Consider the following 12,455-nt stretch of genomic DNA (forward strand, 5'->3'; position numbering starts at 1 on the left):
TACACGGCCGTTCACTCTCACTTGGATCCTTCCAGTGCTGTGATAGTAGATCTGCAGGTAGATATAGTACCGTCCAGTGGTAGGCACAGTCAGTTTTCCATCGTGGTACTTCATCCCTCCAGCAAGATGGCTGTTCGTGGCATTTACATTCCAGTCTTTAATCACTATAGGGTGAAAAGGAAAAAGGATGTTAATCCTGGGTGATTAAATTTCCTTTAATTCTGAAAAAGGGAATCTATGATAATCCATTTTAAAAAGAAGAGGACAGCTCGTCTGAAGATCAGTACAGAGCAGGGAAATACAGTAGGCAATACAAACTAGCCAATCAGCACACTTAGCGCAAAGTTCTTATGAGAACGAACCAGAAAAGTCTCGTTGACGGATTGTGGTTCATCGGCGGAGGCTGCTGTTTGTTGCTGTCCTTTTATGACAGCAAATGCTGCTGTTTCGTTATGGTTTCTTATTTACCTTATCTTCGCGGTGTGTTCCACGGGTTCGTGTTTTGAACATTTATTTCAGACAGTAGTTTTGAACTCAAAGTAACGTTATTTAGAAGTTTTATGTTTGTGATGGAAAAATGGCGGAAATCGTTTGAGATGATGTATAGGATATTTATAATTTTAATAATTTTTGTGTTTAAATGAAGTATTTGCATATTAGCTGTTTAAGTTGTCTTCTTTGAAGGCGAAATAGGGGGCATTTTTAACCTGTAGCACCGTGAGAGCGTTTTTCGAGAATTTAAGCTTAATTGCAGTATTTGAATACATAATGAGCAAAACTAGTACTACTAATACGTTCGTGTCTTGCGAATGATACGTTGGCAAAAATTAGAATAAGCCCTTTTTTATACAAGAGACAATTTATGACATCTGATTCTACGTTATTAGACCATTGGCAGACACGATGTGTCAGATGGTTAATGACAAGTGGAGAGTTAGCGGTGTAGTGGAAGGTAATGAACGCATATACGTTGGTTGGCTTGATAGGTCAGTTCTCCTCTGCTTACAGCTTCGATGTGAGCAGATGGCTTGTTTGAATTCTGTAAAAGAAAGAGCAATAATTTTGTAATAATTTTCTCAATAGTATGCTATTTTTTTTTTAAGTTTACAAGAGTCTATTTTTCACTTAGTATCCCACCTATATAAGGAACCATGTTTACTGCTCGCTCTATAAAGTTTTTGTGGAAGCCACGTGTTATCTCTAAGCAACTGAAGTTCGCTCTGGATTCACATCAAAATCGAACGGCTCGGCCTGAGGCGTTCTCGCTCGCGTGGTTTTCGCCTCAGATTAGATATCGGAATCCGTGAAATTTTCGCCTGTGGAATCTGGAAGCACAGAAAATTTTGCTTTTGGCATCCGGAATCTTGGGCCTTGGGATCCGAAATACAGCTCAAAGAATCCGGAATCCCTCTAACGATTGAAATCCAGAATCCAACTTTTACTGAAAAAGACTGGAAATGGATACTGGTATCCGGAATCCACTGCGTGGAATCCAGAATCCAAAACTGTCTTGGATTCCCTTATATGGGGCGATAGATACTCATTCCCTATTCACCATATCTACCACACGTTTTGCGATTTTCAATCCGGAACGATTTTCGTTTTCCGTTTACATTATACCATAATGAAATTTCTCACCAGAACGAGAATTTCCGAAGTGGCTTGTATGGGAACGAAATGTCGTTTCGCTATCATGTCAACAAATACAGAGAAATAGAGAAATATATGGAGATGGAATGAACTCGTTCCAGATTGAAAGTCATTCCGGTATCACATTTGCCCAATAACACTATTTTATGTACTACAGCTATCGGTATTTGGAGTAAAGCGAGTCCCTTACGTAACAAGTTTAACGAAGTAAGCTTTTCAACACAAATACTAAGTACAAAATAAAATTTTGGGACTGTTCGAGCGTATGGTCGTTTTTCAACTGCTTTGGGAATTAAAAGGACAAACAAATGCTAGCAAACAAACTATATTATAGATAAAATGAAAGAAAAAAACAATAATAATAAAGTAAGAGAATTGAGTTGAGTTAATAATTGAAAAGTTAGGAAGTGGTAGATCGTCCTACTTGATCATGATTTCCTGAAACGGTTACTGCTTGGCAAAAATTCAGGTTGGCACAAACCGAAGCGACAATGATAACCAAGAACTTCATGATCTTGCAACTCTTAGATATTAACTTTGTGAAAAGTTTAGCAGTTCAGACTAAGTTTCACTTAACAGCTCAACGTAATCGTTAATACTGAAAAACTGAGCCAAAAATTGGCAATTTTAATAACTAAAATATAGATGCGTTCGGGCTTGCTGAACACGAGAGTCACGAACGCATTTCCTCGTGATTTTTATGCACATTCTGTTGATTACCAAAGTGGGTGAAGAAAAACTTATAAAAGGTCATGTCAAGAACAAGAAACCAATAAAAACCTGACAACCAAAGTTCAGAGCTGGAACATAAACCAAAACAGGAACTCTGATGTAGATAGCAATCAAGGTCAGCTATAATCCCAAGCAATGAAAAATAAGGAAAAACGCAACTAGCTCAAAAATAACTAAGGAAAGTCTGTTAAATATCAAAACAAACCTAGCCACTTTTGTCCTTGGGCCATCTTAGTTTAATCAGAAGTGAAACACAATGCTTTAAAAGCTGTTGCCTTTTGTATCTTGCTGTTAATAATTTTGAGTTCTTAATCTCAGTTCCAGGACAAAAGGACAAAGGAAACCGAGCAAAGTGAAAAACAAGTTTGGGCTTGCTTACCACGAGAGCCGGTTTCAAACGCCTTTATAGTGACTTTCACATCCTGTTGATCACCAAAGAGGCTTAGTAAGCTAAACAAGACTGAACTCATAAGGTTAATCATGTCACGTACAAGAAAACCAATGAAAGCATAATTATGAAAACCATGCACACTTCAGGTTGGACCAAAACAGGAACCCTGATGTAGGTAACAATAATTGCAAAGGTCTGCTATAATCCCGACCCCCATGGCTACTTCAAGGCCTAGCATCCAGTTTATATTATTTAAATCACGAGATAAAAAGACACTCATGTTGACAAACCCATTAAAAGGTTAGTATTCAAAATCCAAACGACTTAAACTTACAAGTACAAACATGAAATAAGCTAAATAACGCGTGACACAACATTCAGGACATAGATAGCAATTATGTTAACAAACTCATTAAAAGGGTTTTAACTTTCAAAAACCTGTCGACACAAATGACACCAATCTTCATAACAATATAGAAAATACTTCACAACAGTAATCTGAATCTGAAACCTTATTAACTGGGCTGCCTGTGGCGAGCCCAGTTTATAGAATGAGTTTCATTTTTTTCTCAGGGGGTATTTCTGGGAAGTCGCAGTGGGGCTGCACCGTCCGCCTCATCTAATCTTTACACTACTTCAGAACAATATCTATAAGGTTAATGTAAGAGAGTTTCTTCGCCGGGATTTATGTCGTGAAAACGGACAATTAACCTTTGACCTTATGATGGCTTAACATGAAGTACTTACCCATGTTAAGCGAAGGCAGCCATTATAAAATGAAGACGTGTTTGATGTACTGCGCTTTTTCATCGTCTCCTTCAAAAGATTCTACGATGAGTACCTTGTGGAGTTTTTCTTCACTATTTGTTGAAGTTTAAACCTTTGGATGATTTTTTCCCTTCCAAAACGTGATTACAAATCTTTCTGTGTTTGTGGCTGGAGTGTGTGTGTGTCAGTACACCCACTGAATAAAGATTTCTCTCAAGCTGTCATTGGCACTTTTTATCAGTGCCATTTTTTGAAAGATGGTAGGATGGGTCGCTTTTAAGTTTTTTTTTCTTTATGTTGAAGTTTAAATCGTTTAAAATGTGACGGCCAATGTGTCTTTTTATTTATTGCGATTCTTGCTCAGCGTGTGAAAAGTCATTTCTTACACGGAAAGGAATGTCCTGTGGAATGTGCTCATTGTAGATCACCAAGTGCAAAAAATATTATATATGTTCAGTAGGACAGTTAGAAAGGCTTTATAACGGAATGTCAGCCAAAAACAAAACTTAAAGTTAATTTGCTTTGTTAGTTTTAAGAACCAGAATTGAGAAATGTACTGCTTGTTATTAACAGCGTTTTGATAACGGCAACTATAGTTTTGGAATTTCCGGTTAGGTCAAATAACACTATATACTGGGGAGCAGAGGGATTAGGGGAGGAGTGCGTGAAAATAACGCTTATTGTTTCCTGCTTAGAATGGTTCACTTGCTTATTTTTATTCATAATGGTGGAATTTGATGAGGGACTCTACGGCCCCGACCCGACAATAGCACTCATTTTTCTTGTTACGAAAGTCTTCCAAAAAAGTACAATGTTCAAATGAGTATTAAACTGTTTAAGTCTCACATGATAATATCATATTATGCTACGTGACGCAATGGCCAGCGACGAGCCTGGTGGCCTAAGTGTGCAGCTACCCCCTCCCCCAGGAAAATTGGCAGCCCCGGTAAACTCGCCTTTTGGCGATTCTTGTTATATTTTAGTATAATGACTGCTTTCTTGTTGTGCAAGTAACCCTCTATGGTCAAACTTTAGTAAGCGGAACATTCTACGATTCACGTGTTCAAGCTGACAGAACACTGAATAAGTGACTAACCTAAACTTATGAACGAGAAAAAGAAATCACCTCACCTCGTTTTCTCTTTTTTTTTCCTCTTCTCTCTATTATCATTTTGGCTTTCTAATTGAGTTTTAAACATTTCTTTCTGGGGATAAAGTAAAATGTAAGTAACAAGTCAGGATTTGGAATTGGATTTCATTATGATAAATGTAATTTTTGCGCAGTAATTCTTATAGCCTGAGAAAAGATCCGACATTTAGCGACAGCACCACTGGTTCCCCCGCGAAATGACGTCTCAGCAACGACTGCCGCAATAGACCTTTTTCACGATACCCGCCATCTTTGCACTCGCTTAACTGCGGAACTGATGGGATATGAACAATATCACGTGGTTTCTCAGGAGGCAAACAAGACAGTGATAAATATGCCAATGGAAGAAATCGCGGTCGAGTTTGTTTATTCTTGACAACAGGAAATGAAGACCTTTTCATCTTAAAGACGATAATGTCAAAATATGGGTGGAAGTGATCATTGTTACTTTTTTGTATGCAGTAGCGACCTTAGATGTTCTCATGGCAAACAGTAATGACGTAAATCTTGCCAAAACTCGATATGTACATTTTGCATGACCATGAAATCGTCGTCCTGTTTTGATAGAATAAACAAACTCGGTCGCGTTTACTGGTATTGGCAAATTTTATCACATGTTTGCCCCCTGAAATACCACGTGATAGCTTTTTAATAATATCCCATCGATCCTAGAGCGCGTGCAAATATGGCGGGTATCGTGAATGATGTTTATTCCATACTGATCACACTCACCACCCAGACGGAAGGCCAATACCAGCTACCTAATATCTGACGGATTAGGTGTCACTATTGATGGAAAACTGGCCTTCTCTGAGCACACATCAGCAGCGTGCAAAAGGGCAAGTTCGCGGGCTGGAGTCGGCAGATGCGCTACCGTATTAAGCTCATACCGATCCGGGCTAAACTCCAAATACATAAAGCTGTTGTCCTCCTCCACCTCACACACTAAGCAAACTGCGTGTTTAAGTGGCACTTTTGTTGGAAGTAGGATAAAGATAAGTTTGAGAGGATTAACGCAAGAGGGCTGAGGGCAGTTTCAAGTATAATAGATTAGCAAAACATCAAATTGGCACGTGCATATAGTTGCCCTCGAGTAGATGTTACCTTCGGGGGAGGTTTACTTTAGGCAAGTAATAACTAGTAAGCTACCCAGGGAGCCCAGGATGGAGTTGATTTTGTTCAGTGATCTACAGTTTGGCCCGACCCCTTCGGGGCAAGTAGAATCGGCCACTTTTTGAATCTCTTCTTCGTGTTTCACGAAGTCTGCTGGATTCATTTCGCTAACTGGAGAAGCTTTATTGGTTTCCACATCTGAGGCAGTCCTATTTCTACGAGCCTAGCGTGTTTATTTACCCGTTGGAGTTAGAATTTTGTGGAAAAAGTGGTGTTGGAATGGAGTGTTGGCGGCTGAGATGTCATCTCGTGCCACCTATCTTGTGTATTTTATTGTATGGAAAGTGAATTTGAACCCGAAACCTCGAGTGAGCATTAAGGATAACAACAAATAACTGCAGGATCATATTTTTGGTTTTTTTTAAAATGTGTCTTCAAGGATCATCATCAAGGATAGATTTTTCCTTGAATCTTGTGCCTTTGTATACAATCGTGTCTAAAAACACAGTCTCAGTGTCAGATATTTCGGCCGTGAATTTGATAGTTGGGTGATGTAAGTTTTAAAAAAACGGAAACCTTCCAGTACACACATTTCACCTCTTGTCACCCGCCGAGTGTTAAAAAAGGATTTGTCAAAGGAGAAGCCTTGAGAATCCTACGAACAAACTCCTCAAAATCTACGTTTGAGGAAAATATTTCAAATTTCAAAATACGCTTGATTGACAGAGGCTACCCACAAACTATGATAGAAAACCTTCTATCAGATATAAAGTTCACAGAGAGGGAGTCTGCTCTCCTGAAACACAACAACAAAGAGGAAAAAGAAATATTGCCTTTTGTGACACAGTACCAGCCTTCAGTGTCTACTTTAAAAGAAGTTTTAATGAAAAACTGGAATCTTATACAAAACCAACCGTTACTTGGCCAAATTTTCAAAGAACCACCTATCATTTCCTACAAGAAAGGAAAATCCCTAAAGGACATGCTCGTTAGAGCTAAAATATAAAAAGGTTTACACAAGGTTTCACGCCGGTATAGATGTGCGGCCTGTCACCCCTTGCATTTTCTCATGTAAACATCTGCTCACCATCATTTTCATACTTATATCAGAAAACAATTCCATTGCAATTATTTACCGTAAAATTCCGAAAATAAGCCCCGGGGCTTATATTTTTCAAAGGCCCTTTTTGAGAGGCTTATTTTTGGAGGGGCTTATATTCAGAGGGGCTTTTCTACGGAGGGAAATTTGCGTCTCAAAATCGAATGGGCTAGCCTTATAGTTGGTAGTAAATTTACCGTTTTTGCTTTGCTTTGCTTCGTATTTGAGGGCAATTTTCCAAGTACAAGACCCCGGGGGGCTTATATTTCGAGGGGCGATTTAACGGAGGGTTTTTTGCGTTACCGGATTGGGAGGCTTATATTTGGAGGGGCTTATACATGGAGGGGCTTATTTTCGGAATTTTACGGTATTTATGAAAGGAACGAATTTGATGCAGTCCCCAACACCCTTTGTTTTTGCTTTAGTTTCGCTCAATGATCCACACAGATTTAGCATCATCCTTGCATTTATTTCAACCTTAAAATATCCCATTACAGATGTCTCTCTCAAAACACTACTTACTGTGTTAATGTAAGCGAGTTGTAATGACCTATATTTTTATGCGGCGGGTTGCAGTACAGCCACTACGACGAAAAAGCTTTTTAAACCTAGAAACCTTTTTAAAGTTCTTAAACATGGTAAGTTTGCACTTTTTCCAAATTAAAATTTAAAGCCTTAATTCACGAGGTTATGGTGCAATTGCAACATTGCAACACAATTATAATCAGATTCTTAAATTAGATACGCGCCAAAGTAGGTATGAATGGTGGACATGTAAATTTTGCAGTTGGAACCCGAAATAATTGTGATGACGTCACCAGATTTCAGGTTAAAAACACCACCTGCATACGCGGTACCGTGGTCACCTTTTCCCGGCGAAGGGGCTTGAGCCATGGTCACGGCTTTTCTGTTCACTTTAATATAGACCCTTCCATTATTGTGATAGAAGACCTGCAGATAGACATAGTACCGTCCAGTGGTAGGCACAGTCAGTTTTCCATCATGGTACTTCATCCCTCCAGCAAGATGGCTGTACGGGGCAGTAAGAGACCAGTCTTTGATCACTATAGGGTAAAAAGAAAATTGGTGTTAATTTTGGGTGATTTGCACTGACTCCTGTCATGTTGTAACTCAGGGGTGATGTTTATGGCACATCATATTCGGCAGTCCACTTTGAAAGAAACAAATGGACGAATGAGTTTCGGTCGGCAGTCCTTGAATTACAGTCTAAACTCTTATGATCTGTCTTCTTAATATGCTTCACAGTTTAATCATCGCATTACACATGAAGCAATTCAAGAAATCTGATTCGACGTTATTTGAGCATTGACAGACTCGAAAGTCAAGTATATGGTTAACGGTGCAGGAGATAGTAAAAAAGCATGATACTTTGGTTGGATTGATAGGTCAATCGTCCTCTGTTTACAGATTCGATGTGAGCAAATGGCTTGTTTGGATTCTGTAAAACAAAGAACAATATAAGTGGCACGTATTTGAGGCAAAATAATTTATAACTAAAGGTAAGACACAAAGTAAGAACGTTGTTTACTAATATACTCAAGAGTTCCTACTTTGATTTGTTCTGTTAACCCGAAAAAGTTTTCAGAAATTTTCCTCATGTCTATTCTTTTCGGTTTTGTTTTGTTTTTCAATGTTTTTTTTTTTTGCTGCTACAAGTTGCTTAACGCGGCTCTTCCAGGTGTAAAGGTTTATAATAACTTCACGATAATAATGTTAATTATTAGACTGTTGCTTTTACCTGTAAAGAACATTGGCAAGGACTTCCGTTGTTCCCTTTGGATCCCGTGTCTCCTTTCGAACCCTTTTCACCCTAAAAATACATGATACACACACGTGACATGTTATGCAGATATTGGAGTATTTACAAGAGTTACTATACTACAAGTGGTATCTAAGGAAAATGGTTGTATGTTACCTTCTGGCTTCCCTTTCCGTAAACATTGATGTTGATTGGCTGCTTAGAATCTGCGCAAATTTTCTGTTGATTAAGAAAAAGTAGGAAAATTAAGGAGTTCTATGCAAGAGGATTTTGAAAACATTTTGTTACCTCTAGGGATTTGCTTCAACAAACGTTCTTTTTTTCCTTTAACAGTCATATTAATTTTTGAAATAAAACCAAGTAAGCTATCAACTCTAAAATATTTTGGGACTTTTTTGGTGTGCGATTGGCTTTTTATCTATCGATATTAAAGGAGAAGCAAATGCTACCACACGGACGATGTAAGGATTTAGAGACCGGTGGATCATCTTACTCGATTTCCTGAAGTATTTCCCGCTGCACAGAAACATAAGTTGGCATAAACCGAAGTGACAATGATAACAACGAGCTTCATGACCTCGACCGGCAGCTCCTGGATATATTAACCCTATGAAAAGTGATCAGAGAATGAAGCCGCGGACTGTAGGCTGATGATTCATACTATCTATTTTGTTTACTTTTTTTAAGAAGAGTAGAAAAACAAGAATTTTTCACCAAGGAATGATGCAATAACTCATGACGAGGCATTCATATATTATTCATAAAACTGGACTTGAATTTCGTGCGTGTCTCAGAATTTTTAATATTATGGGTTTTCACTTCCAGCGACTATTACTGCCTATAACAACTGTTTCTAGGTCAAGCCTAAACTAAACGTTTTTATAAAGAAAGGCCTTTTACTTTCGGTTCAACTTTTAGCAGGTCCTAACTAGATCGCACGGTTATTCTTCTTTTTCCCATGCACTAACTAAAGATGATTCCTTTGTGTCTTTATTTTGTATCAATTTGCAAACGTGACTTTTTTTGTCAGTGAATACTCCCTTCTGAAATAAGTTACATATTTAAGGAATTTCTACGATGTAGTAATCAATCAGATATTAGCTACCAGTGGAATTAAATAACACAGTGGTTTTTTAAGACAAAAGCATTGTCTGAAACTTAATCAGATTTATTCTATTTTAGTCCAATGATCACTTTAATTCTTCTCTTACTTGTAACTTCACAGCCAAACTTTAATAACCGTAAAAGTCTAAACCGTATATGGTATATCTTACGCTCTATATTGTGACGACCCTGCGTTACGCTTTTAAATCTAGACAAAAAAAAAATGAAAACAGATTCCTTTGATGGCTTTCATTATAACACAGACGTATGATCCTATTTACAAATAACATGTAATAAGTTGATTCCAGTGCTTTTTCGTGCGCTTTCCTTATGATAAAGGAAACGTAAAGATTTGGGTTTATTTTTTGATCTTTGATCGAAAAATTCGCGTTGAAGTATGAAATAAAATTCAATGGTCCTACTAATTTAGACGCTATTTTAAGCCTTGTTATCATGTAACAATTTACACATCACTTTCTACGGCAAAATGGAAACTTTACTAAAACTCAATGTCTTTGTTTGTTTTCTATTTTCTGTGGGATCCGAGATAAGCGGTAGCTGAGGAACAGTCATTGTAAACCAAAATTTCTACTTTTCTGACGACGATCGAGAAAACTCCTTCGCATGAGGGTCAAGCAATTGGGTTTGTTTTTGAATTGTGAAATCACAGGTGCCAATTTTTTTAAAATTTCATTTTTTAGAAATAGGATCTCAGTAATTTTAAACTGGCGTTTGTCTATAGCAGGAGAGTCGAGAGTCACCGGCCTCCGACTGGCTTCGCTTTCATGAGGGAGACACGACACTCCACGGCCAAGCCAAACAGTGAGGCACGAGTTAACTATAAGCCAAAACTACACAAAAACTAGGAAACCAAAAACACATGGCGAGATAAGTGAAGCTAATTCCAACATTTGTCGTTGTGTCTCGTGAACTATATTGAGTGAATTTCGTTGCGTAAGCCATTCACATCAGATAAAAGCAGACAGCGTACCAACTATTTTATCAATGAGCTCTTAAATCAATAGCGAGCTAATAAACTAGGGCTTAAAGTGAAGTTAGTTCGGCATTGTGAAAAAAGTCAAGAAATCGCTAGGATTTGTTGATTTTCGAACCTAACCTCTGCAAAAAGAAAACGTCAGAAAAGGAAGACAATTTTTGTAAGTTAATTTTATTTGTTGAAAATTACCATAAATGGAAGTTTACTTAGTTCCTAATTCATAGTTATTTAAGTTTATATATATTTTATATTTTTTTTTCCTTTCCGGCTGAAAAAGAAGTTGTTTTGGTTATGAATTTTTTTCGCTGGACCGTTCAGAGGAAGCTCGAAGTTAAAACTGCTCCGGACTTCTTGAGTTTGCTTCTGCAAAACGTTTCTCATTTTTCGCATACAACTGGTCTTATTGTTCCTTATTAGAGAATAGACATGTCAAGTCAAAGACGCACTTTAATTACTGTCCAGTGCGGCCCAACTTCGCTGGCTGCAAAGCGCTTGAAACTCGTACGAAAATGAACTCCTCTAATAACTGAGGAAACCTTCGAGACACTAGTTAAAATCAATTGAATGTTGGGAACCGAAATTTTTCTGCGACGGGAATAAAAAGCTGAACCGACACACTTTATTTACATTGAAACGCGACAAGTTTCTTTCGTGTTGAGAATTAAATTAGAATTTTCACTTTGTGATGTAGTTTGGGGTTTAGAAGGGATGGTGAAATTACACTGAATACGTTATTAATAAACCAGGTATTGAAATGTTTTATTACTATCAGTTACTTATGTCGTTGATCTTTCGAAGCCATTCGCGAAAGCGGGATAGTAAAGTGATCACTGATTAGCCATAAGACAAACAACTCGCTTTTGTTTTCTTTGCGCAACTTCACAAAACGCATTCAAAATACAAATTAAAAATACCGATAGGGACATGGCAGAGACATGCGTACTTCCCCACCTCTAAGAAGGCCTCATTCTTGTATTTTACCTTTCTTTGTTTTACCATAACTTCATCGCCTAGTAATTAGGCTCAATAATGTTCTTAGACAAGAAAACCTCAATTAAAATTTGGACTATTTTAATCCTAGCTAATTTGCTGAATGAATTTCAAGGAACCGGGCTCGAATGTACTCTCGCGTCAGAAGCATGGCGTTCTCTCGTCATAAGAACAGTGAAACCGTGAAACACGATTCAAATTGGAGAAGAAGACGGAGAATTTTTGGAAACATTATTTGATTCTTTTTAAACGAGTGAAGAATTGTTTCCTGACAATTCAGGGGCACCCAACGCCAATTTTCGGAAAATATCTGTTCGGAAGACGATTTGAGATCTAGATCTTTCGGAACAGTTGTTGTAAAATTTCTTTCTTGCCTCGCTCTCCTAGGAATTTCGAAGATCTAAAAAATGGCATAATTGCCCATTTTTAACGGATTTTTACCCTAAAAAGGTCACCTAGAATTTTCGGGAACCTTGGCTGAAATTATCGAAAACGTAAGTTTTGATCCCTATAATTTACGGATCACTAGACTTTCAGCTAGGAAATCTGAACAGATGAAAAATTTTTAGGGGATAAAAATACGCTTATATCAACCTTTTAAATACTAAAATACGTTTAACAATCCTATGTTTAAGTGGTTTTGTACTACATTCTCATTGGGTGCCCCTGACAATTATGCAA

The 12,455-nt window shown here is 37.8% G+C and overlaps 1 protein-coding gene across 1 annotated transcript in view; it reads right to left on the minus strand.

Moving 5' to 3' along the window:
- The window catches only part of LOC140942689 (tumor necrosis factor-like), a 2,789-nt gene extending 528 nt beyond the window's left edge, over positions 1-2,261 (minus strand). The window contains exons 1-3 of the mRNA XM_073391651.1: positions 2,075-2,261; positions 970-1,039; positions 1-164 (exon numbers count right to left, since the gene is read on the minus strand). The exon at positions 1-164 is cut by the window's left edge and continues 528 nt beyond it. Of these exons, the coding sequence (XP_073247752.1) occupies positions 1-164; positions 970-1,039; positions 2,075-2,161 (321 nt within the window). The 5' untranslated portion in view covers positions 2,162-2,261. The remainder of the gene's footprint in view (positions 165-969; positions 1,040-2,074) is intronic.
- Positions 2,262-12,455: the final 10,194 nt, after the last annotated feature.

This window comes from Porites lutea, chromosome 7, assembly GCF_958299795.1.
Source record: "Porites lutea chromosome 7, jaPorLute2.1, whole genome shotgun sequence".
Classification (NCBI taxonomy): Eukaryota; Metazoa; Cnidaria; class Anthozoa; order Scleractinia; family Poritidae; genus Porites; species Porites lutea.